Source organism: Chiroxiphia lanceolata, chromosome 1, assembly GCF_009829145.1.
Source record: "Chiroxiphia lanceolata isolate bChiLan1 chromosome 1, bChiLan1.pri, whole genome shotgun sequence".
Lineage (NCBI taxonomy): Eukaryota > Metazoa > Chordata > Aves > Passeriformes > Pipridae > Chiroxiphia > Chiroxiphia lanceolata.
The window spans coordinates 91,657,276-91,683,224 of NC_045637.1; the positions used below are offsets into that span (position 1 = coordinate 91,657,276).

General features: G+C 44.6%; 2 protein-coding genes across 12 annotated transcripts in view; one reads left to right on the forward strand and one right to left on the reverse strand.

The window, feature by feature from the left end:
- The window catches only part of ATXN1 (ataxin 1), a 164,721-nt gene extending 156,152 nt beyond the window's left edge, over positions 1-8,569 (forward strand). For all 6 annotated transcript variants that reach the window (XM_032703493.1, XM_032703513.1, XM_032703533.1 and 3 more), the window contains one exon: positions 10-8,569. In XM_032703493.1, the coding sequence (XP_032559384.1) occupies positions 10-540 (531 nt within the window). In that variant the 3' untranslated portion in view covers positions 541-8,569. The remainder of the gene's footprint in view (positions 1-9) is intronic.
- A 187-nt stretch (positions 8,570-8,756) lies between these two features.
- The window catches only part of GMPR (guanosine monophosphate reductase), a 44,404-nt gene continuing 27,211 nt past the window's right edge, over positions 8,757-25,949 (reverse strand). For 2 of the 6 annotated variants that reach the window (XM_032703558.1, XM_032703567.1), the window contains exons 8-9: positions 22,662-22,821; positions 8,757-13,730 (exon numbers count right to left, since the gene is read on the reverse strand). In XM_032703558.1, the coding sequence (XP_032559449.1) occupies positions 13,550-13,730; positions 22,662-22,821 (341 nt within the window). In that variant the 3' untranslated portion in view covers positions 8,757-13,549. Of the gene's footprint in view, positions 13,731-17,940; positions 17,984-21,656; positions 21,824-22,288; positions 22,366-22,661; positions 22,822-25,949 lie in introns of those variants that run through there. The other 4 variants (XR_004359852.1, XM_032703582.1, XR_004359853.1 and 1 more) reach the window with 4 other exon arrangements.

The following is a 25,949-nucleotide window of genomic DNA, read 5'->3' on the forward strand; positions in this document are numbered from 1 at the left end:
TTTCTGCAGGTCAGCGTGGAAGTCTTGGTAGAATACCCTTTTTTTGTATTTGGACAAGGCTGGTCATCCTGCTGCCCTGAGAGAACCAGCCAGCTCTTTGATTTGCCATGCTCCAAACTCTCGGTGGGGGACGTCTGCATATCGCTCACGCTCAAGAACCTGAAGAATGGCTCTATTAAAAAGGGCCAGCCCATGGACTCAGCTAGTATCTTGCTGAAGCATTCTAAGAATGACAGTCTAGCTGGAAGTAGACACAGGTATGCGGAGCAGGAAAACGGGATTAATCAGGGAAGCGCACAGATGTTAGCTGAGAATGGTGAACTGAAGTTTCCGGACAAAATAGGATTGCCTGCAGCACCTTTGCTCACCAAAACAGAACCCAGCAAGCCCCCGGCAACGAGGAAGAGGAGGTGGTCAGCCCCCGAAACACGAAAACTAGAGAAATCAGAAGAGGAGCCACCTTTGACTCTTCCCAAGCCTTCTTTTATTCCTCAGGAGGTTAAGATTTGCATTGAAGGTCGATCCAACGTAGGAAAGTAAAAGTTGTTTGGGGAAAGGAAATTAGGCTATCCCTTGTCATTTTTATCCAGATTACTGTACTGTAGACTAAATAACCCAGTATTTACATGTTATCATCTTATTTTAGGTTTATGTTATAACCTTGTTGTTATAGTTGCAGCTGGTATTATGCAGGAGACTGGTGCATATGTTTTTCCACAAGTGTTTGTCAGTGACTAGGTTTCTTGAAAGCTACGGAAGGGGCAGTATCTGCTTCACACACCCTTAGTGGAAATGAATGTGTTGTCATGGCTCCTGTTTTCTAACACCTCGTGTAGGACAGGGTCCAGCTGTGATTTTGTTTTCTTTTTGTCGCTGTTTTTTTTGTGTTTGTTTTTTTTTTGTTTGTTTTGTTGTTTTGGTTCCTGTTCTAGTCTTTTTTTTGGGGGGGGGTGGGAGGTGAGGAGAAGGGAACTGTAGCAGAGGTGTATGTCACACGTGGGGTGCATGCGTGCGTGCGTGTATGTGTGTGTGTGTGGGTGCATGCTAACCTCGAGGCGGGACAGCCGCTCTATGGAGGGTTGGTGAAGAGATTTCCTCACCCCTGGTGGTGAACACAACCCATGGGTGTTACTGAAAAGGATCGGACAGTCTCTGATGTTTTCAACAACAAGCCAACTCTTACTCAAGGCTCTACTATATATATATATATATATATATATTTGTGTGTGTGTATATGTATATATATATTTTTCCCCCCATGGGGTCTGACTGCACTGATTTTTATTCCTAAAGCAACTGCCACACCACATTTCCTTTCTGCTTGCTAGTGCAGTTCCATTGCCCAGAGTCAGCAGACGGGGAGGCTGTACGGACTCTTGCACCGGTCACCCTGCAAGTTTTTCCTTCATGGCGGTGGGGGTGGTGGGTGGGTGCGTGCGTGTGTCGTGGGTGCGTGTGGGTGTGCACGAGGAGGCCTCTGGCTCTGTGGATGTGCCTGGCTCAGGCTCACTTCTGTTTCTGTGCAGTGTTAGACAAATCGACCGGGTTACGCCATTGACATTTGCTTCCACAAGGTAGACGCATACTGCCCCTTTGAGATCACAGGCATCCATTGTTTGCAGTTAGGTTGCAAATCTTTGTCTTTAACTCTAGTACTGGTTTTAGTTCATGGTTATGGACAACTGGTGCCACTTTTTTCAAATTGCGGTGTGACACAGGAATCCGCTGTTGAAGATGAACCTAGAATGTCTTTAAGCACTTAAAATGCTGTTCACACTTTATTGCTGAGCATCCTGGTCTAACACTCAGTATGTACTGTATATCACTTTAATCTGCTCGGAAAGCAACAACAACAAACAAACAAATCTCTTCAACACTGTAACTACATGCAACTATGTAAAGTTTTCTCACAGGCAAGATGCTGAAAGTTTTAATGTGGTTTCAAAGGGATGAATGTGAATTATTGAATTAGTATGTGACAGTCATTGTCCACAAAGGACTACTTAATAGGAGGCACTTTTTAAACTTTAATGCTTGAGAAAGAGTTAAAGGCATATGCGAGCTGACATAATAAAAAAAAAAATAAGAGGAAGGAAAAAGGAAAGAGGAAAAAAAATCATTGTCCAGTGTTTTTGAAAAAGATGGACTTTAAAGAATCTTGCAATTTGCACATCTTGAGTTTATCATTTGTGTGGTATTCCTGCAGTTTTTACCTAATAATGTTGTGGGGAGGGGGGGTCTGAAAGAGCATAAACAAATGTAGCAATTACTCACTAACCTGCCTACGCTTTAGGCCATTTCATAGGGTTATGTTCCTTTCAGAGTTCATTTTTGATCTTTCTACCGTATCTGCCACACAGAACCAGGTCCTACCGGGACACCTCTGAGAATTTTTCTTCAGACTTGCTGAGAGAGTTTTCCACAAAAAAACATTTCTATAAGTAAGCAAGGTGTTTGTTTGTTTTGAAAACAAACCTATTGTTATTTTATTATTATTTGTTATTTTAATTGCATCATTTTCCATTGGAAAGGCGACATTTCAAGAGTTTGGTACAAACCAAGTAGGAGGGGGGGATTCATGCTGTTCAGTCTTTTCTTTCCCCAGGCAGGGCCGGATCCTTTGAGGTGCTGTGCACCCAACCTCCTGCACGAGCCTCGGGGAGGTGCAAGTATGAAGTACATTGGGGCTGAGCGCTAAAGCCTGTTGCTGCCTCTAGAAAGATCCCATTGATTTCACTGGGATTGCGCTTGGGCCCTCCGTGAGCAAGCATTTGTGTCGTCGTTTTTGGTTGGCGAGTTCGCATCCTTCAGGTAGTTTTGAAGAAGCTGTACTCATAGGGAGAAAAGGAAATAAAAGTGCAGTAACCTAAACTGAAAAAAAAATTATTTAAAATCTTGTTTTCCCTCTCCCCTAAAATACAGTGCTTTTCTTTAAGAGAAGAAATGTTAACCCCATACCCCAGCTTTGACTCTTGTTACTTGTTACTTGAAATTTAGCTCACACCAGACCTAATTGTTTTTATACCATATTCTGGGGTGCACCAAAAAGTTGAAATACTTTTAAAATAGCTTGAAACGTTTTTTTGAATTTCCTTGAATTTTATTAACCTCTCGGCAGGCTACCAAATAGCTGAGTGGGTTTCTTCTCACAATCACACAGCTTAGTTAGTGCTTATTTGTTAATATTTCTGCTCAGAGAAGTTGCTTAATCTTCCATATACTCTGCTCAGGGCACTTGCAATTTATTGTTTCGTTTTGTTTCCTGTTTTGTTTTTAAGCTTTGGTGGTAAAGGAAGAAAAAGAATTACAGATTTTAGTTCACAGTTGTACCACTATTTCTGTACTTCACGTGTACTTGGAAAAAAAGAAATCTCAAGAAAACCATACACATACACATTTGTGTTTAATAAGGAAGCAGGGGCTATTAAACTGACTGGATCTATTCAACTAACACTAAAAAAAAAAAAAAATAAATACATTTGGAGCAATAGGAATGTATTAGTTCTGTGCTTGTATTTCAGACTGAGGAATTCTGAAATAACTGGTTCTTTCCAAACAATTGTCCCTTTCCATGCTTTGGCTTTTTAGGATGTGCAATACTTTACGTGCCAACTTAGACTCACCCGTGTGGTGTTAGCTAGATCTCATACCAACTTCTGATTTCCCCTGGTTTTTTTCTCTGTTGAATTCTTTTTCTATCTTTTTTTTTCCCCTATTAATAACTCCCTGTCCTCCCCCCTCAGAAAAAACCCCTAAACGTACTAAGGGTAAAAGATCCCTTGCCCCAAGAAACACGAACCCTTTCTGTGTTTGATGTTTAAAAAGATCCAGGAAGAAAAAAAAGTAAAAAAAAAAAAGATATATTCATGTCTACATGACATCCAGGCAGAGAGTAGCACTAAACCATATGGTCGAGTGCCGCCCTCTGCCTGGACAACACGCAGACAAGAGCTGGCTCCCACCAGGGAGAGAAAAGTCCTCCTGGAGCCCAAGTTCTTTGCAAGGCGGGGCTTTGCCTCTCCCTCCGGCACTGAGCATCCTTTGCAACAAGTCCCCAGGCCCAGGAAGTGCCGTCGATCCTTGGGGCAACTGCAAAATACCACCGGCAAGCAAAGGAATGCTGAGGGGAAGCCGAAGGAGGAAGCTCAGCCTCTGCTTCTGCGTGGCAGCCGCTTTGCAATAGTAACTAACAGTAGTTTTCTTTTTGTCTGTTTTTTTCTATCTTTTTGTAGCAGGCCTGTTTAGTTTACAACAAAACGCATACAATCACCAAGAAATTAGTCAGGGCAAAGAAAAATAAAACAAGAACCTCTTTATAGGGATTTCTAAAAAAAATTATCTATCTGTCTTATCTAGCTATCTAATCTATCTATATATCTATATATATAAAGTGACTGTTCCTTATAGCATTTAACTTAGGCATTGTTTCAGTTTGTCTAGGCCACATTGTGGGGAATTTGAGTTTGATGTCACTTACCTCGAGTCCTCTGGTCAAGACCCGAATTGGAGTCGCTGTTGACCTGTTTTACCATTTTGTATGTTGCCCTCAGGCTTGCTTTCCCTCGAAGACACAGATGTTGGGAGGAGGGGAGGGACACATGTTCCTTTTTTCATTCCTTTAATTCCTTCGTCCCACTGTCGCTTCGTTCAAGCTGTCGTTCCTGTCATTTTCTCGGCATGGGGAAGTGACATCACTACTCTTGTTTCCCTTCAATCAAGGAACATTTAGAAACTTTTCACACCTTTTACTCAGGGATGGGGCTGGCGTATGTGTGGTACACTGATGTGACCAGAAGCAGCACTTTTACTGCTCCGGAGTAGGGATGTACAATGTTACAGACAAGTTTGGATTTCCTTCATCTCATGGTTTAAACTTTGTAGATCTCACTTAGATTGCAATACAAAAGCAGCAGGCTCAGCACGAACTGTAGCTGTTGGTTATCGTGAAAATACACTCTCTGCAGAGATTTATATCACTTTACAGTGTGTTGCCAGTAGTAAAAAGGAAATACTGAAATTCTCTTAATTCTTGCAACTGCTAAAAAAAAAGGAAAAAAAAACCCTGTATCGTCAATATTTTTAAACACTAATAGTGTTATTTCAAAGAAGGGGGCTCTTGGTGCAATGCTCTGCGTGACCTGGGACCCGGTTCTGCAAACACTTACACATGTGCCCGTGGGAGGTCTGGGCTGGCCAGCAAAGGCTGCTCAGGACTTACTGTAAAAGCAGATGTATAAATCTTTGTGAAATTGAAGCGTGGTTCAGTCAGGGCCAGATCCTGACCTTAATCAGGCAGCTGGAAAAATCTCGGGGTTCAGCAGGGCAGAAGCCGTGGGCGGGTGGAGGGTATTTGGCCTGTTGAAACACTTCTGCTGTCCCAGAAACTCGACAAATGGCAAAATGGGGCATGCACTTGTACAAACAGTTTCCATTTCTTCCCTCCCCATCATCACAGGTAGCAGCAGAGTCCACTAGGGGCTCCGGCCAGTGCTGATGTGAAAAGCAAGGGGAATGCACCACCGGAGTGGAGGCAGTAATTTCCTTTCCTCTGGTTTGTCCAACCCTCCCACTCCCCCAAATCCTGTAATACATAGCAAAATGAGAATTTATTGATGCAGATATGCATACATGCACACAAACCCCCAGGCAGAAGTGTTTCTCTGCACACAAATAGAGTATGTGTGCATTTTTATGTGTATGCCTACATGTTCACTTGATTCCCTGTCCTGAGGACAGCCTTGCTTTGTGTCCATAGGGAAATTCCAAACACGTTGCACACCTCTACTCCAGAGTTCAATTTCTTTTACATAGACGACCTCGCTTCAGATGTGTTACCTTTACTGATAGGATCTTTTCTTGTAGCACTATACCTTGTGGGAATATTTTTTGATGTAAACCTAATTTGAGAAGCTTATTAAAAATAGAAACTTTTTTTGAAGCACTCACATTGAGGAGTACAGGTAATGTTTTAAAAAATTGCACAAAAGAAAAATGAATGTTGGAATGATTCATTCAGTGTTTGAAAAAGAGATGGCTCTGTTTGAACAGTGAGTTTCATACCTTGTTTGTAAAAAAAAAAAAGTTTTTAAATACAAAAGCAGAGAAAGGTTGAAAGTTACATGTTTTTTGTATATAGCAAATGTCATGTCTAGATGATCTGATTTGTATTGGCTCTGGCCAGGAAGAATTATTACTTCAAAGGCTCTTAAAGAACAACTGTGCTTAATTTTCTGTTTGTATTACATGGGTCCCATTTCTGGGGAATGGAGTCAATGCTTCACACTGTTTATTCCTGTGCTGAAAATACACCTTGGAGCAGCAATTCTTGAGTGCAGCTACCAGGCACTTCAAAGGGTGGCTACTGTGCAAAACTAGAGTCTCACTCTCCAGTTGTATTTTGGCTTTAAGTCTCTTCCACCTGTGCCAAGGGAGAGCCCTTGGCAGCCCAGAGGTCAAGGCTGGTTTTGAGGGAGGCCTTGGCCGTGCCCGTAGCAGGCATGGCCAGGCCAGCCCTTGGGTGGAGAGCTGTTGCTAGCTGAGCACGACCTGTGTAGTTTCCACCTGGAGCCTCTTGGTCCCATTTTTTTTCCTCTTTCTGGGGATGCTGTTCCATGTTTTTTTCAGCACTTCCTGTTCCAGATGAAATCCAAAGAGTATAACCCTGAACGAGAAGTGCTTGTAACAAGGGATCCTAGCCCAGCGCTAGCAGCAGAGTGGTACCCGAGGCGACCTGGCCTTCCAGCCCCTGTCACTGCCCCTCTCCCCCACCACTGCTGTCAGAGCCGCCGGGAGCAGTTGGTCACACAGAGCATGTTTCCAGTGATGGTCTTGACTGATGGCAAGACTGATGTTTTTCAGAAGCCAAAAGGAAGGGATCCTGAAGCAGTTTCTGAGAAGGGGGTCCTTTTCCTGTCCAAAGAATGAGCTGGGTATCTGGGAGCCGGTGGCAGGGTGGAGCGGGCAAAGTTTCAGGCTGCTCCTGTCCCCCTCCCTGGAGGTAACCCAAGCTTCAGCTCCCGCAGGCACATGGGGCAGAAATGCTCGCCCTGTACAAGTGACTGCTGGGTGCTCAGAAACCAGCCCCAGCTGTGTTACGGTGAAGTGCATTCAGCCAACAGGTAGTATTTATACAATAACAGTCTCTAAGGTTTCTGTAGTTTTTTTTCTTGTTAGATGAAAGGACTCAAGTCTTCCACTGAGGATTTTATGGAGGCTTCATCCAAGGTTGTTAATTTTCTGTTAGTTTCTATTTTGAGCAATTAAAGCTCCTGTGCCCTTTCCCTTGACCACGCAGTAGGTATGCATTGGAAGTGTTGTTTGCAGCGAGTGCAAGTCACTCGTTGAAGGTGTCGTCGATGTACTGTGGGATTGCTGATGGGCAGAAACTTCAGGGTCCAGATCCTCAGCCAGGGTGGAGCTGGGTTGGGACCACCAGCTTCTTTGGGCAGCACTGCTTCTGCCCCTTCCCACCTGGTGGTGAGGGGATTCCACCCTGGTGTTTGCTTTAAAAATCCAGGACCCAGGTACTCTCCTTTGAACACGCTCTGCAGAATTCTTGTCCCAGTCCATCGGGTTTGGATCTGGGCAGCTGAGGGAAAAACGGGCCAGGGGCAGCTGTGAGTGGATCAGTCTGTGTCTTCAGCCTGGCCACTGGGCTGGATGCTTCGCGAAATTACTAATCTGTTAAGGCATAGATACAATTCTTCACGACAGTCAGCTAATGTTGAAACTCACTAATGTATGTATTTGCTCCTTTTTTTTTTTTTTTTTTTAAATATATTAACTTGTTGAACACTGTTCTTTTCACAGTGTTACAAAAGTGGGGGAGGGGGAATTTCCCAACCTTTTTCAGTTCGGGTGAGCTACTGAAAATCATTTTGTACTAGCTATGTCACCACTCCCGGCAGCAGCTGGTGGTGGCACTTGGCCGTGCCAGAGTCAGGTCCAGCCATTCTACAGCAGTAGTTTTTAAAGTAATTTTTTTTTTTTTTCAATTGTCTGGTATTACTAATGAGGGTTGTTGCAAATCACACTTCCAGTGTAGTTCCTAACGTAGGCCCAGTAAAAGGGATATTGCAGCTTTGTGTTGGGGAGAAATTGAGCTGACATGGCCAGTACAAAGGAGAAATAGGGAGGGAATAACGTTTTGCACCTTATTGAAAAGAGGAGAAGATTTTAAGTGCATACAGACATAGATAAGAGCTTTTATCGTGACAGGAGAACTTTTTTCCATATGCGTGCATACTCTCTGTAATTCCAGTGTAAAATATTGTACTTGCACTAGCTTTTTTAAAACAAATATTAAAAAAAATGGAAGAATTCATATTCTATTTTCTAATGGTGGTGTGTCTATTTGTAGGATACACTCGCGTCTGTTTATTGAATTTTATGGTCCCTTTCTTTGATGGTGCTTGCAGGTTTTCTAGGTAGAAATTATTTCATTATTATAATAAAACAATGTTTGATTCAAAATTTGAACAAAATTGTTTTAAAGAAATTGTCTGTATACCAGTACAAGTTTATTGTTTCAGTATACTCGTACTAATAAAATAACAGTGCCAATTGCAAACGTGTGTTTTGTCTTTATGAGTTACGACTAAATGGGAGAGAGCTTTCCTAGGAACTTAATTTGCCCAATTTAATTTCCCTCCCTCACCCTGTGCCCTGGCAATGCATTTGAGAGTGTTTATTCACGACAATGCCAAAACATGCAGGTACCCACCCATCCATGGTCATAAAACCCTCTGCAGACCATCAGAGTGAAGCTCTTTATTGCATAACAAAAACTTTCCATTTACAACTTCTGAACGGTTTGAATGATTGCGCAGTGCATGCCTGGGTGTCGCAGCAGAGGGGTGGGAGGCAGTGCTCTCCCTGCCATCCCAGCAGGGCCAAGCAGGGCAGGGGAACACTGAATGCTCATCAGCTCTTTTTGGGAGATTATACAGAAGCATTTCACAGTTATCGCAGGCAACGCCAAGGACTTTTGGACTCTGATTTACTTATTTATTTATGAAAACTTCAACCAGTGTCAAAGAAATGCTGGGGAGGGCTCACTTAAACATCTGGGTGACCACAAGTGAAGCGAAGGCTGCAGGGGGGTGGTCCATGGTTTAGGGGTATGGAGCTGTGCCAGCATCTAGCAGAGACATGCTTTGACCCCTCTGTCCTCATCAGCTCCCATTCCACAGGGAAGGGCCAACCCTCTCCCACCTGCTGGATCTGGCTGCTGTGGAAGGCAAACTGCTGTTCTGGGGCCTTGGCTTTTTTTTTTTACTTTTTGCCCCCTTCCCTCTCTTCATCACAAGACCAAATCTGGCACTGTTTGCAAAAGCGCTCCTGCCTCCAACAAAGAATTTCTGGTATAAAACTGGTATTAGCAACTAAACAGCACCATCCCCTAGGTGATGGATAGACACTGTACATACACTGGCAGCAAGCTGTGGCAGCAAGCTGTAGCAGCAAGTCTGTCAAGTGAGTGGAGTTCAATAGGTATAAAGTAGGAGTGCTTCGTTCAGAAAAGGTTTCAAACTCTCATTGTGTCCTTGACAGAGAACCGCCAGCCCCTGCCCTGACACAGTGGGGCTTGGCTAATAGCTGCTGTTTCTTCCTTATCCCCATTCTTTCTAGCCCCAGTACTGACTAGCTGAAAGAAAGATACAGGCACATTTTGTATGAGAAAAGCTCCCTCAAATGCAAACAGAGGCATCTTGTGACCCTGCTTATGACACTCCATATTTACAAGGTGTTCCCATCCTACATTCAAACCCCACCATGCCCTAAGGGAGAAAAAAGCTGCACCAAGCCACAATCAAAGCCCCTGTCTCATGGTCGATGGGGGCTGGCTGTTCCAATGAGCAGATGGGCATGTGTTTCTTTCATAGAATGGAGACCTGTGTGGCTTGTTTTGCACCTGTCAGGATGCTGGCTCAAGGCCCACTTCTCTAACAGCTGGCCCCACACCTACAAGGAGGGCTACATGTGCACTCCTCACAGCCATTACACAGTCACTCAGGTGTGAGCAAGGCTGCTGCTGTGCCAAGCCCTTCCTCCCAAGCCCTTCCTCCCCATGGACAGTTGTGGCCAGGTTGTGTTCGCAGGAGCCCACCCTGCGAAAGATTCTGCAGCAAGGCAGCTCCAGAGTAGGACTGGGAGCAGCAGAGCTGTTATAGGTCTCTTTATATTTCAAGACGCCAGAGATGGACATACTCAGCAGGCATTGCTTTAATGATGCAATGTTGCCCTTTTCAGCATCCCTGCTTGTAGGTCTTTGGTGTGTTAAACTAAATCATTGTGGAGCCAGTGGGCCATACCTCAACACTGCTCTTGGGTGCTCAACCATTGCCTGGCTGGGGGAAGCAGGTATGACCTTGGCCTACAGCACAGGCTATCACACTCACAGCATTCCTCTAGACAGGATGGGGTTGGGGTGGTAGGGTTAGAGAGGATCTGGTTATGCAGAATCACTCAACATTAAGCATTATTAAGCGCTTACAAATTCCATTTCCCACAGAAGGACACCAAGTAACAAAGAACCCGGTTAGATGGGCAGGTGAGGTAGATCCACAAATGGCACAGGGCATTTGTCAGTGACTGTGGTCTTGGCTCGGACCATCCTGCCAGGCATAGTGTGCCCCCAGTTCCCTCTGCCTCAGTTCCTTGTGGGAGTGGCAGTGGGCTTGAGCAGGGTATAGGACCTAGGTCTAAGTAAAGATAAGGGCAACTACTGCAGCACAGAACTGAGTGTTAAAGGAGGACACATTTTTATTTTTTTTTTTCCCATTTTCCAGCCTGAGAGCTGGACATGTACAGAGTCAATGGTGAGCGCTGACGTAGTCGAGGGTTATCCCTGAACAAAACTCATAAAAGTGGGCAAGATGCAGACATGCCACCATTCTGCAGCCCATTTCTCTCTCCTGCTCACTGTGGAGAGAGGAGAAAATGAAAGAAAATGTGCTGCTTATCAAAAGGATGGAAAGAGCTGCTATTCAGAAAACCAAATACTCCAAGTCAAAACTTTTATCAGTCACTATTCGTGGCATCAATGTTGTTCACAGCCTGAAGAATTTGGGGGACAACATAAAATTAGCCTATCCCTCTCCTTTCGTATTAGTCACTGATCAGAGGTATGTGCAGGAAGGGAAGGAAAGCAGGTGTAAGAGTGGCCCCAGGGCAGGGGTTCCACATCTACCACACCCATGGAGAGGCAGCCTCCCCTTGCCCCCAGCACCTGCCCTTTGGAAAAGAAACTGTTCTGAAGACATGTCATGAACCTGCTCAGTTTGGCGTGCATATGATCTTTTAAAAAAATGTTTACAAATATATATATATATTTATATGCATATGTATTTCTTAAATCCACTTAGAAATGTAGCTAAAAAAAGTAGAAAAGCGCTAGTGAGAGTGGGCATGATACCAGCAGAATGCTGCACTTCCCACATATGAAGGCACGAGTGTGGAGACCCACCTGTGGTCAGGCCTGCACCGTGATGGTCTAACCCCACTCCTGAAGGAGGTGTCTGCTGTCTGTTGTACCCTCTACCCTTTACATCACATCAATAAAGGAAGAGTGATGTCTTACAGCTGTACTGATGCAGAGAGGTCATACTGCCTGTACTCTGGGCTTAGTGCAGGTAAGAGCAGTATGTGGCTCATGGCGGCGTTTATGGTAAAGAGGCCTGGCATCTTCTTAACATGATGTTTCCAGGCTGGAGGGAAGAGAGATCAGGGCCTGTATTCATAAGGCCTGCTTCTCTTCTGCATTCACATTTCTTTATGATACGTGAGCAGGACAAACAGTCCTTAAAGCCAGCACAAGCATAACCCGTGCTCACATCAAGGCCCTTATTCACCTCCAAAGCAGAGGAAGGGGTCATCCCACAACTAAGAAGTATGTCCTACATGTTAAATGGAAGACATTTAAAACACCAGGCAATTTAGAAGATATGCTGTGCTTTTTCTAATGTGCAGAACACAGTTCAAAATCACCAGGGATCGGCTTGTGGCCTAGATTTGCTCCAATTGGTCAATTGTACCAGTCCTTGTGCATGGCTTTTTGAGAAGTCCAGCGTATGAGTTTAATTCTAGAGTTTCTCTTTGCTATTCCTTTTTCTACAGATCACTTTTTTGCTTTTCAAAAGAAGCCTGCCACTTTCCACAGATGTCTACAGGAGGGGAAAGTAAGACTCTGAAGTACTGAAGTAACATCAGCCACATTATGATCTCAGCAGCAGTTTAAGGTAAGTGGCCAAGCATTATGAATTCACTGGTTCTCACTTTTACATCATTTACCATAACGAGATACTGTAGTATTCATGTGGATGCAACAAGTATTTCCAAAGAAATTTCACTGTGATTTATCAATTAATGAGCAGGCCATTACACTTTACTGAAGTGTTACCCAGAGTCTTAAACATTCATTACTGCCTTTGGAGCAAATGCTTTAACTCCATTTCAGCCTGCCCTGCAATCAATCAGGCTGTTCTGCCAAAAGCTCTTTTGCTTTCCATGGTGTCAAGGACTGCAAAGGAGTGGTACCAAATGACCAAGAGTCAATTTGATCTCTCTGGCCTCTTTCACCTGGCCACAGGCAATGCACAGCACAGCATTTGTACATCTTTGCTAAATGGATGTGAACAGGCAAGGAAACAGGGAGGGCTGCAAGAAAACCCCCCTTGGTGGGTTACAGTTGCCAAGTTGTAATGTCTTAAAAATCTGTCCACAGAGAGCAGGTAAAAGCAGAAACCCAGGTAATTCAGTAACTGCACTCACAAAAAAGCAGGCAAGCTCTGAAAAGTGTTCTCCTGAATGATCTCCACAGATGGGGACAGGGGGCCAGCACGGGTTTGCTACATTCAGTGCCAGCTTTTCTGAAGAGGCAAGTCCATTGAATAGGGAGATTTAAGTAAGAATAGCAATGCTAGCCCTGTGAACTGAGAATGAAAAGAGATCTGGCATTTTTACCATCACATTAAGAAGCCACCAGTAGCCAGGCCTCATCTACCTCTAACACTCTGCAGGCTGGCAGCTGTGCCACTAACACCCACTCTCTGGGCAGAACAAAGATTAATAGAATGTGATTTTTTTATTTCTCCATGCAATTCCTTGCATCTTTTTCTCTCTCAGCCTGCAGTTTTTAGAGGGTACACTGCCAGAAGTGGTGGTAGCTGACAGGTCAGTCTTAAAAAAGGGAATGTGTGAATGTCTGTGAGCATTAACAGCCACGTTTTTACAAGCCAATTCCTTGTTAATTGAGGTTTCATCAGCTATTTATCAGAGGGGGAAAAAACAGGTAAAGAAATGTTGATTAAAAAATAAGATAGGCACAACAATAAAAGATGAGGCTATTGCATTTTAAACCAATGGCACTGTGTTAATAGCATGCCCTTCCCCTTCCAAATCCCAGCCATAGCCTCTTCAATGGCTATGACTGTCATTCTGAGAGAGAGGAAAGTTTGCCACTAACACAACATGGAGGAGAAAGCAAAGGAAAACAGCAGCCCTTCCTGCTCCTTTCCCTCACCCCTCTCTCCAGCCCTGTAGTCCGAGGCTAAGAGAAGACCTGGCTGTGCTGCTGGGTGACCCGGATAAACGTTGTTCTCCTGCTCAGTTCCTTGAGTTTGGCAGCTCCCACGTAGGTGCAGGTGGAGCGCAGCCCCCCGAGGATGTCCAGGATGGTGTTTTCCACATCCCCTCTGTATGGTACCTCCACAGTTCTGCCCTCCGAAGCCCTGGAGAAGAGATCGGTTACTGCATTTATATCTGGATGCAAAACACAACACTGTGTTTACTGGAGCAATGTGGAGATTAATACTCTGCAAGCTACAGTTTACAAACGTGCCCCCAGTTTTACTGCTTGTTTGCCTGTTGCTGCTTGGTGCTCTCAAGCACTGAAATGCCTCAGCTCCACTCATCGCCAACACTGGGAACAAGAAGCAGACAGATCTTGTAGATGCTCCAACATCCCAAGAGTTTATTTACAGATCTGCCCCTTCCTCACCTCTACCATCTGCCTACAGGCAAGTGAAACTTCCAGCTTTATTTAAAGATAAATTTGACTGCAAGCTTGAGAGCTGAAAGCTTTAAAGTGTAAGGAATGGTCAGGCTCAGGCCACTTAGGGACATGCTGGAGCTGGTTCTCAGCAGGCACCACTCAGCATGGCTCCACAGAGGCTTCACAGCCCCTGGGCTCTGTCCCACATCACTTATTAGACACAGATGGAAATGCTCTGGCTGTCTTCTATCAGTCCTGTTCTCCAGGGCCCAGAGATGGAATGGGAAACCTGTTACAGAAACCTGCTGCAGAGTTGTCCCCTGAAGCTAAATGGTGATCTAGCATAATTCAGAGCCAGGCAAAAAGGCCAGAAAAATAGCAGTGCTGTGAATACTGTCAAGTACTGGTGCATGCCAGCACTGACTGCACTGTTCCCAAAAGGCACATCTGAAGAGTTACACGATGGAAGAATCAGGCAAATAACTTTGACTCCTTCTCCTCCAGCTTTCTCCAGCCTCATGCTCAGCAATTCCTCCTCCAGCAGAGACTCCCAATCAGCAGCCAATCTCACTAGGCTTTAAAGCAAGCTTGTTCTGCATGGCACACCAGCTCCTCTGGAGATGTAGGCTTTGGAAAGGGAGGGTCTAAGACAAATGCGGAGAAAAAAGGGGACGCTCTCCTTCTGCCCTACAAATTGGAGGCAGAAATCATGGCAGGGATCTGTCATTGTTGTAAATGTGCCTTTATTTACTTCTTCCTTAAACAAGTTGTCTAGGGGATAGTGCAAGAAAGAAAGGGCACGCCTGTTTGGAGGCTCCATTTGTGAATCATTAACAATAGCAACAGCGGCTATGTGGAGGTACTTCAGCGTGAGCCTGGCTATATTTCATCCTGTTAGTTTAAATGTGAGGTCGCAGCCCTAGGGAGGCAATAAAGGAGAAGTGTTGATATGCCATGTGAATAAAGAACCATGATTAATCTCCCTACATCTGATGAGTAATTGACTTCTTCTTGAAAACTCTTAAATTAACACTGCAGTAAGCAGCCAGTGGAAGACAGACATACTGCTGCCTTCTTACAGACTGCACAGGGCTCAGGGACGTGTTGTAGGGCCTGTGCTGCTGGGAGTTCCCAGGCTTTTATTTTCAGCTCCACTGCCAGCCAGAAAATGCCTGACCCACAAAATGACACAAAAGTAGTCATGCCACCATTCTTGGGTTTTGGCCATGCCCACCTCTTCAGCTGAATTTGGGAGGTTCAGCTCAGCCTACTGGGAGCTTCCTGTGAGATTCTGAGAGACAGAGTGCATGTCTGGCATTTGGGGAAAACAGTGTGAATCCTACCTACCAGATCCTGCCATTTGAAGAGCTCTGCATGCTGTACTGGGCAAGAAGTGCAGGGTCTACTGCATTCATGCATGACTGCCCATTCATTTCACACAAGAGAGGCCAATTAACTGATGTATGAATGCCCCATAAGTTCAAACATGAGGGCCCTGTTAATTCATGCTTGACCATCCTGTGGGGCATAAGTTGCAGGGTTTTGATAGCAGAGAGCTGTTGGCAAACAAAGGCAGCCTCAGTTACTGCAGAGATGGGAACATTGCTCCCAACAGTGAGAACACTTGGCAATCCTCTTCTCAGTGCAAAATTACAGAAATGCGGGACATTTACAGCCACTACTCCTGAGAGATGTCCCTGCAGTAGCTATGGTGGTGTTAAGAAGATGGAGCTTGTGGGATGCCACTTTTGGCTTTGGAGACTAAAACCTACAAAAGTGGTGAACACCTAATGATACAGCCCCAAAGCTCTGACAGCTAAACACTTGCTACTGCTCCTCTAGCATCAGCTGATGAGTTGGTGGGATGTCCTGCTGATCAAGGGGCAATCTACAGATACTGTACTGGGGGAAGCATGCTAGAAAAGAGATGTGAGATTAGCTCCACAGGAAATGCTCAGAGTCCAGTTTTATGTTCATCCTTGAAAAAAAAAGTGTCATAGAGGACTGAGAAATCTCAGTGCTCCCACCCTACGTGCTGGGAATAACAGATGTTCCAGCAGGAAAAGGAGGTGTATAGGATAGAAGTGGGGCAGAAATCCAGAGCTGTGAGTTAAGCAACTGCAAGCGCAGCAAAAAGGTCATAACTCAGTTACTGTTGTTACAGCTGTGGAGGAAAGCCCTGAGAGCAAAGCTGTTTGGTGTGTTACCTTTCTCCCCAAATGGGGAAATGCCTATGCTGCTTGCATATCAACACTGTTCACTCCCCCTCCCCATTCTGAATGTAAATGAAGCCCTATAGCTACTGAGCTCAGGACCCTATTGGTACCTTCAACAGTGATGGTAATTTTTGCTTGTACACTGTTAATTGTCTGCTTCTCTATGCTAAGCACAGTAAATAACCTGAACACCCATTATGTTCTTGATTGGCTGTTTTGAAGAGTTAAATCCTAACACTTGTAGCAAGTATTCAGATTATGATGAAACACTAACCCTGATAGAGCTCCACAGGGGTGATGGGTGGAGTTTATAATCAGTATATATTAAAACTGTTGGGGTTTGCTGGATAATGTATTTTGCAGAAACGAAGTGAGAAGGTTGGAATCAGCATGCGCCATATTAACCTCCATAGTCTTGTCCACAGGGATGAACAGGTGAAGTTTGTGATGAATATATATTCAAACTGTGTTAGCTTTAACAGAATTACTGTTAATTACTCCAGTCCCCAGAGGAAAGGGCTTTGTAACACATAACGTTGCCCAAACTGAGCTGATGAGTCCCTCATCTGGTTCCCAGGGAAGAGTGAGTGGAATTTTACCATGAGTATGCACACACTGTTGCACTATTAACTGCTGAAGCCTGGTCCAGGGATGTGGTCTGTATATATACAGATATATAACCAAACTGTGATGTTAATCTCTCTAGCACACTGGTCAGGATGGAGGAGAGACATTTTAGTAAGTGTGCTGCTACAGTATTAATCCCTACTATCTGATCCAAAGGAAGGAAGAGTGGAGTTTATAACTGATGTACACTAAGACTGTGATGATGTTGAAAGAGTTCATATCGGATTAACATTCTAAGAGTTCTTTGATATGTGCCTTGCGGAGGTGAGGAGTGATGTGTAGGCCATAAATTGCTGGGCTTGCTATGGTCTTGTGTGAGTGCCAAATTAGTTCACGCATGAGCACTGAATAAATTAATGCATGAGTGCCCAATTAATTTATGCATGAATGCCCAATAATTTTTGCATAAGCATCCAATTAGTTCATGCATGCATGCCCAAATTATTTATACCCAAACACCCTGTTAGTACATGCATGAGTGCCCAATATGCACGAGCACCCAGTTAATTTACACTAGCATCCACATGGGTGCTGTGTTGGGCATACACAGTTCAGACGACAAGGGCTGCTGGTGCAGGAGAAGGCCATGGCCTCCATCATGCCAGTCACTGAGATGGTGCCACCTGGCTCCGAAAATGGTGCGTGCCATTAAACTTTCTGCCAGTCAGGGGAGGACATGAGACATGACATCTCTGCTCGAGTGTATTTAAGAAACACGAGCAACACGAGCAGCCACTGGGGGAGGAGACACAGCTGGACACACCTGAGGAGACATGCAGCTGGAGATGCACTCTCGAAAGGAGGTGCTCCATTCCAAAGGTGTGCACTCCCGATGGGACTGTGGTCCCTGGGTGACCCATGCCAGAGCAGAGGACTGTGGCCTGCAGACAACTCACAGTGGAGCAGGTACAAAAAAGGGGAGTAGCAGATAGAAACCATTACACGCAGGACCACAATGTCCTGTGCCACCCCTTTTCTCGCTGAAGGAGCTGAGACCGAGTGTGGCCTGTGGCAAAAGTAAGGGGAGGTGAGACATGGCAGGGCGAGGAGACAAGTCTGGCCTAAATGGAGTCTGAAAAAGGGGAAGGAAAGTTGTTTACTTACCAGTTCGGTTAATTACTCATCAGTGATTAGAAATTTGAGTTAGCTGGGATTAAATGAAAAAACAAGTAGAAAATCCCAAGTTAAAACTATTTTGCCAGCAACAAATGCCTACACACAGGCCATGCGTGGATGTCCTGGCTTCTGCTGTGATAGAGATTATTTTCTTCCTAGTAGCTGGTACAGTGCTGTGTGCTGGATTTAGGATGACAATATAGTGATAACACACTGACGTTTTAGTTGTTGCTAAGCAGTGCTTATTCTAAGTCAAGGACTTTTCCTCACACCACCCCACCAGCAATGATGTGGGAGCCACAAGAAGCTGGGAGGAGACACAGCTGAGATAGTTCATCCAAACTGGCCAAAGGGATACTCCATACAATATGGCAATATGCTTAGTATATGAACTAGGGAGAAAGATGGCTGGGGCCACTGCTCAGGAACTGGCTGGGCATTGGTTAGCAAGTGGTGAGCAATTGTGTATTGTTTGTTTTGTATGTTATTATTGTTGTTGTTATTATTATCCCTTCCTTCTTCTGTCCTACTAAACTGCCTTTATCTCAACTCATGAAAAAACTGGGTTTTTTTCCCAGTTCTCTCTCCCATCCCACTGGGAGGTGGAGTGAGCAAGTGGCTGTGTGGTGTTTACTGCCTGCCAGGTTAAACCAATGACAGTGGGTTACATCAACTGTCACAAAAGCTGGCACACTTGGCAGAGAGCTGCATAAGAACGTCAGCAGGAACTACTGAGGATTTTGCAGCTTTGACATGTCTCCCAGAGTCATGACCCAAAACTAACCCCTTCTCAGAAAGCAAGGAGGAGACAGAGCAATTGAGGCTCCCAGTGGCTGGGAAAGGTGTGCTCAGATGCTCTCAGCAGAGACTGTCTTGTCAGCCACTGAATAGTGACTAGAAAGGGAGAACTATTTGCTTCAGACTTTTTCCACAGGGTCCAGTCTGTGGTGCGCCTCCTGGCCAGCTCAAGGCTGCTGCTGGCATGGAGGGATGTGCGTGGTAGGTGAGAATCCTGGCAGGGTGGATGGGATAAAGCACATGTGATGGTGCCCAGTCAGCCCAGAAAAACATGTCAGAATAAAGGGGTCAGGCTGCCCTGCAACTTTATGAGTGGGGCATTAAATAAATGCAGGAACTGGAGGCAGGTCTTCCAGGCTATCATTCACAATACAGAATAAGATGGTTAAGTAGCAGCCAGCTGCTGGTGCTGTTCTGTTCTCTGTGGCCCAAGTTCCACCCTGCAGTTAATATAAAGTGCCCAAACCCAGCTTAGTAGCAGCTGTAAATTGCTGAGTGACCACCATAAAACTGCATCATTCACAGAAAACCTGTGAAATCTCAAAAGGGTTAACAAAAGCAAATTGGCTCTAACTGAACAATACCGCGTGCAGTCTCAGTCCCTGCCTGCCTTCCTTCTCTTCTCCCATAAAAGAAATATAAGAATTGCCTTTCAGAAATCCCCAGCTCTGATCCATATTCCTCAGGAAAGGAGGCAAAAATGTAAAAATAAACCAAGACGTAAATGACATAAAAGTAATGAAACTGGGTACACAGATTTCATACAAAATTATATAGGGTCAGCTGACATATTCATTACAAAAACAATTACTCTCATGACTTTATTCCCTGTTACAGTCACCTCACCCTACCTGTCAATTTTAATGTAACAGTGCGCTGTGGGCTCAGGTTCTCCAGTCAGCATGTGTAATTTTGAGAAGATTAAGTTAAGTGACAGGTAGTCTGATTCTGCAGGGGGCTGAGCACACTGAGCTCCCCACTGTTTGAATCAAACACTGTGAGTGCTCAGGCTCTTTAAAAGACAAAACAGCTTATCTGGGTCACTGATACAGATTTACAGCTGGGCTTTTTAAATGCATATAAAGAAGCATCACTGACTTGACCTGTTTGGGTCAAGTCTGGGGTATCCAGTATTTAAAATGCTGACTTAAGAACCCTTCTGGTTCGGGTTTTCCACAAGCTAAACTAGTAAGTGACTAAACTTCCTGTAACTTTTATTGTAAGAGCAATTCAAAGGAAAGCGTTGCACTGTTTCAAATCACCCCTTCAATGCCCAGCACATTTACAATGCTGGATAACTAACAGCTGCTATTTTTAAACCACGGTGACACTCATGCTGGGAACAAGCCAAGTAAGACCGAAACCAAGGCTAGTATGGGTAGCCAGCTCTGTGTCGTGGCTGCAACACGAAGAAGATAAGAATTGTCACCTTCACAGTTAACAAGGGGTTACAGGGTTTACAGATTTAGTGGTTGGAGCTGTTGCTGCAAGCAGTAGACTCTGAGACTCCTTCTATATTACCTAGCGCTGGCACAAAAATGCAGTTAAAAAAAAAAACAACCAACCAAAAAAACCAGGGACTAAACATTTCAGATTGTGCTCCTTCTCCCTTGTTGCTAAGAAGGTTTGAAGGTTTCAAGACTTGATCCCCAGGGACTGTCAAATCAAGGATGCAAATCAAAATACAGCCGTGGATCAAGCAGAATTTGTACAGTACTGCCTATAATGAATTCAAAGGGTCTGTCTAGACTGAGACAAATACAGTGCATTTCTCTACATCCCTTACTCCTCTAAGACAGAATACTTGCACTTTATCTCATTTCTAAGGGGGACCAGTGTCAATAAGTTCTTCTGCTGGCAGTGAATTTTGTTGTGGGATCACATACACACCCAACCAGGGGGAGCCTTAGTCCTTTGGCCCCATGGTACAGCTAGCTTTCTCAAACCTTTCCTGCAACTTTCACCAGCTCTGTGGAGGTCAGGCCTTACATGACTGTGCAGCATGCTTGGGCTGCTCTGTGATCTCTCAGAGAGCTGCTGTTAACTACATGCCTGACCAGCATCAGGCCTTTCCCCACATTCCAGCTGACTGAAGCGCAGGGTAGCAAAGGACAGAAAATTATCATTCAGATAAAAGGCTGCCAGTATCACTGTGTAACTACAGCTGCCACTTTTAAATTATGAGACACTTACTAGTGCTGTCCACTCAGACCATTTGTTCAGAAGCTGTGATGACAAGCTGATTTGCTGGGGGACAAAAAAAAAAAATAAAGAGCCCCAAAACTCTACACTGCTTCTGGGAAGTGGCATATGAACCTAGAGAGAATCAAAGCTCAGAGGTATGCAAGCACATCTTTCTGGTGCATAATTTCAGCTTGTCTCAGATGCAGAGAGCCTCTTGTGCAGTTCTGCAAATAAACAGCTGTGCTTGAAAGCAAAAGCACTGAACAGGTTGCCCAGAGACATGGTGGATGCCCTATCCCTGAAAACATTCAAAGCCAAGTTGGACAGGGTTCTGAGCAACCTGATCTAGTTGAACATGTCCCTGCTCATTGCAGGGTGGTTGGACTAGATGACCTTTAAAGATGCTTTCTAACCCAAATGATTCTATGACTGTAATTTAGGCCAAAGGAGACAGGTGTAAATGCTCTGAAGGAGGCTGTGTCTTACCACTTTGCAAAGTGCTAGGTGAACTAGTGTACAATTTTATTGTAAAAAACCACTACAGGAGCCGATGTCAGGGCGGAGAACAGGAGGTGGGATCAAAGAGCTTTCTATCTAGCGTGGTATCTGGGATTGCTGTGGTCCTATCAGCTTGTCTCTCTGTCAAAGCATGAATTCTGTTTTGTGGATCTCATTCTGCTTTGTATTCTGTGCTGTCACCTTCACAGTGCTGCAACTCTTACCCGTAGTAGCAGCTGGACACGGGAAAAACCTGTATGCTGGAGTAGTTGCAACAGACGAGGCCAACAAAACCCATCAATCCTGAGTGTCTGGCTGGAACAGCAGGTAAGGTCACTGTCTCTGAGACTCTTGCAAACAGCAGCTTACCAGATGGGACCACAACCTGAATCTACGCCAGCAGAGAAGAATCAAAAGCGACCCCTCAATAAACCAGTGTATGCAGTAAGACAGGAAACATTCTCTAATGAAGTATTTAAGAACCATGTTGTCTGAGGGCAGTGACTAAAGCTGCCACTCATAAGAGAAAAGACAGAGAGGTTTTCTGGTGTCATTTGGTTTTTCAAAGACTCAAAACTCTCAGTGCTTTCCGGAGTCAAATAGCAATGGACAACAGATTCCTTTGCAAAGCCTGTCTTCCTTTCCTCTCCCCTGAGGATTTAAACTCAAAACCCAAGCTCCTGCATGTTGCATGACTTGAGGCTACTCTGGTGCTCTCTTACCCAAAAAGGGGTGGGAAAACTGTACAGCAGGCTTGTGCTGCCTTAGATCGACAATTTACCAGGCACCCACTTTCTGCTCTCCAAAGGGAGCATGTGGGATAGCTGGGAACTCATACACCAACAGGACACCCAACCTGGACAAGCAGAGGGGTAGAAACTGCAGCCTGGTATGCCATGTTCCAGCATTTAGTTCATACACATGCCAAGAGACCTGTAAGTCAGAACAGTGCCTAATGAGTTCCCCAAGCACACAGGAAGTGACAGAACACCACACTGGCTGCAAAGGAGTGAACATCACTGCTCTCAGCTGCTCTCAGCTAGCCACCCCCAGCTCTTTCTCCCTGTGTCCCTCTTGATGGCATCCCTCCCTCAGATCTACTGTCATAAGTGTAGGCTTCTTGAATGGGAGCAGAGGTATGGGCCTGTTTCCGACAGTTGCCCAATCACAAGTTCCAGAAGTTCCTGCATGGATGGCTCACTGCAATTGCTCCTGTGTGGAATTCATACCTGTATTCAGCAACCCCTCCTGCATGCTTCTTCATGGCTGTATCAGAGCTCATTCCATAGAATAGTTTCACCTTCTTGCCATTCCTTTCCATAATCTCTCCAGCACACTGGTCATGGCCTGCAAACATTCCTCCAAGCATGACAAAGTCAGCACCGGCTCCTGTGATCAGCAAAGCAACACGTAAGAAAGCAGGGAAGGAAGAGGGTGAAAGACATAGCAAGAACACAGCGATCTCCAAAAACAATAGCCAGTGCTAAGTAGCTTGGTACACAGTTCCCTCCTGTAACAGACACAGGGAACTTGGAAGAAAAGCTTTACTGAAGAACTGACACATGGTGAATTGAATTTTTCTGGTATTTTAAATGGAAAAAGTCCTTTTCTGTTGTGATGACAAAGATACAGATAATTCTACTCCACCCCACACTCTGTATTTTCAAATTCAGTTTTAAGTCTTTACTTCATTATAGTATCTGAGCACAGTTCCTTACTAAATACTACTGTGGCTGCAGTCGCAGAAGTCCTAAACACAGGGCTGGGATTTGTTGAGCTCAGCGCTGTACAAAGAGGATGGTTCCTATTTCAAGAACCTTTGAGGCCACAAGCTGTGAGTGGGAATGTACCCTGAATGTAATATACTCCTCCCAATAAGGACATAAGCAGATTTTTTTTAACTGAAATTATGGATTTTTCAAGTCCACCAGCCATATGTGTTCAGTGTAGTTCTGGACGATCCCTTGTCAAAGAGATCTGAATGGGTCTTCCTTTGGTTCCTGTTTAAAAACTCTGGGCCAGGGACCACCACCTCTGCTTCTGTGGTTCTCAGCATGCACCACAAAGGAGGTCTAACCCATAGCTACAACTGCTAAATATGTTCCAGATACTGAATAATAACTCTGAATACTCAATCATAACTGTTCAGTCTGTCTATCTCCTCTGGCTTTGTAAATCATTAAATTGGTTCCACCGGGAATAAGATCAGGAAGAAGGTTTTCAGAATCATTCTTGGTTTTCTACTGTGATTTCCAATATTTCCAGCTGGGCTGGAACTATTCCACCAGCAGTGCCTCCTGTGATACTCAGGCATATCTAGTCTTGCTTGGATAAGTTTGTCTTTTAGTCTTTTATGAGCCTGTGGTGACCCATCCCTGAAAGAAAGCATTTTCCTGTTTGTAACCTCTGCTTCTTCAGCATGTATGTGTCAGAACAGGTCTCCCCTCTGCTCAGCTTCTTCCCAGAACTGGCAAAAGAACAGAGCTATAAACCTCACTTCATAGAAAGCAGATGAGCCTGAACTAAACCCACCCTGTTAAGAACACGTCCGAACTCTGGGGAGATCCCAGGCTAGATAAGTCTGGTATTAGATTTGCTCTGATCTTTGTTACTATCCAACCAATAGCGCCAGACCTGGAAACCTGAAAAGCAGGTGAAATCACAAGAAAATCTGCTCAGCTTCTGCCAAACCTGAATTTAGGAATATTTTCATCTTAGAACACATGACAACTGTGAAGTGTGCCAGCTCCCCTCCCTTGACCCTTTTGCCAAAGAGCAGACCTGGGAGCAATGCCTGGGAGGGGAGCATCCAGCTGCTCTGCTGACCTCACCTCCCTTTGCCTGGCTGTTGCTTGAAAGGAACACTGTGTCCATGGCAAAGGGATATTAAAAATGAGGCTTGTACAAAACTGCTGAGCACATCACAAGCAATATTTATAGCTAGGCACCCATTCAGGTGTCCCATCATGCCAGCTACCTGGCAGATTTCTCCTGAGTTCTCTTACTTCAGATGGCTGAGTTTTAACCATCAGTTTCAACCTCAGTTTGACTCCTGTCTGATAGTACTATCAACCTGCCAAAACCAAAGGGAACACTCATCCTTTAAGACATTCTTAATTACTGGGGACAAATTCCTGTTTCTAGCTGGCACAACCTTGCTTCATCTTTATAAAAAATAAGTACCCAGGGAAATCTAGTTTATGTCTTCTTCGTGGGTGGAAGAAAACAACATCAGGAAGGAGGGACAGATTTGACGTCAGGGTTTCAAAGAGGGCATTTAAAGAAGTCAAGAGCCTGCCAAAGGACATTCTGGACTCTGCCTTGTCAGTACTATCCCCGATCCCCAATTCTAGTGCCATCTGTGGATGTGGGTCTCACAGCCTCCAAATTATTAATGCAAAAGCCACGTGAAATCTACACTTCAGAATTACAGAATTTTGGTTCCTGTGCACTTCAGTATCTATTTATTATTTTTCTTTTGACTGCATATTTTGGGAAGAAAGTAAATATGTTTGAATTACAGGACTGAAACTCATCCAACTTGAGTAACTTTTGCAAACTACAACATAATTCATCAAGCTCTTCCAGAAGAGAGGAGCTATGTTACAGCAGATGCAGCACGTCTAAACAAACAACACATGCTTGCTGCCCTGCCACTCCAGAAATGACAAGCCCATACTAAATATACTTTTCCAATGCTCTCCAGAACCTTCCATTATGCTTCAGTGTTGCAAAGATATCTGAAATTTTCAAGTCTGTTCCACTACTTTTCTACCAGCTAATATCCCACCAGGACGCTGTAGTAGTTTCTAGCATGGTCTTTCTTAGCTTATGCATGTTTTTTTGTATAATCACCAGAAGCACTGGTGATATTTGCAATATCCATCTGCATTCTTTTGCTTTCAAGGACAGATTGACAATGTGTTATTATTTTAGGTTGTCGGGGACTGGGAATACCTGGCAACAACCTCCTAGATAATACAGGATGTGATGGAGTACATTGAACACAAGCATCCCACTAGCTCACCCAGAGTTTGCTGGACTCGTCCTGTTTTTACACAGTGCCACTTTATTGCATGAGTTCCCCCTTGAGGCCTATGCTGTATCTGGGCTGATTTTGTTCATTCATGTTTCACCGTGCCTCCTATTTCAAGCCATTATGGAATACAAGTGCTGATGCCAGCCCAAACTTGCAGCACTGACACAGTTCTGCTGGATCCAGATAGAGTCCCTCAGATGTCTTTTTTATGCCTGATTATAAAAGTTACTGATAACCAGACTGGCTCTGCGTGAATTCAGCTGGAGTCAGCCTGGATTTGTAGGCTGGGCAGCCCTCCAGGCAGATGCAGTGCAAGTTTTCCTAGACCAGAGCTGGCCCTGGAATCAACATTCACCTGTGCTCCAACTGAGCCAGCAAGCCTTTGCAACAGCAGGTATACACACACAGCTACCGTAAACAGGAAAAAAAGCCAGTCAGTGGTGATCTGCATAATTTGCAACTAGCATGTCCCCAGTTG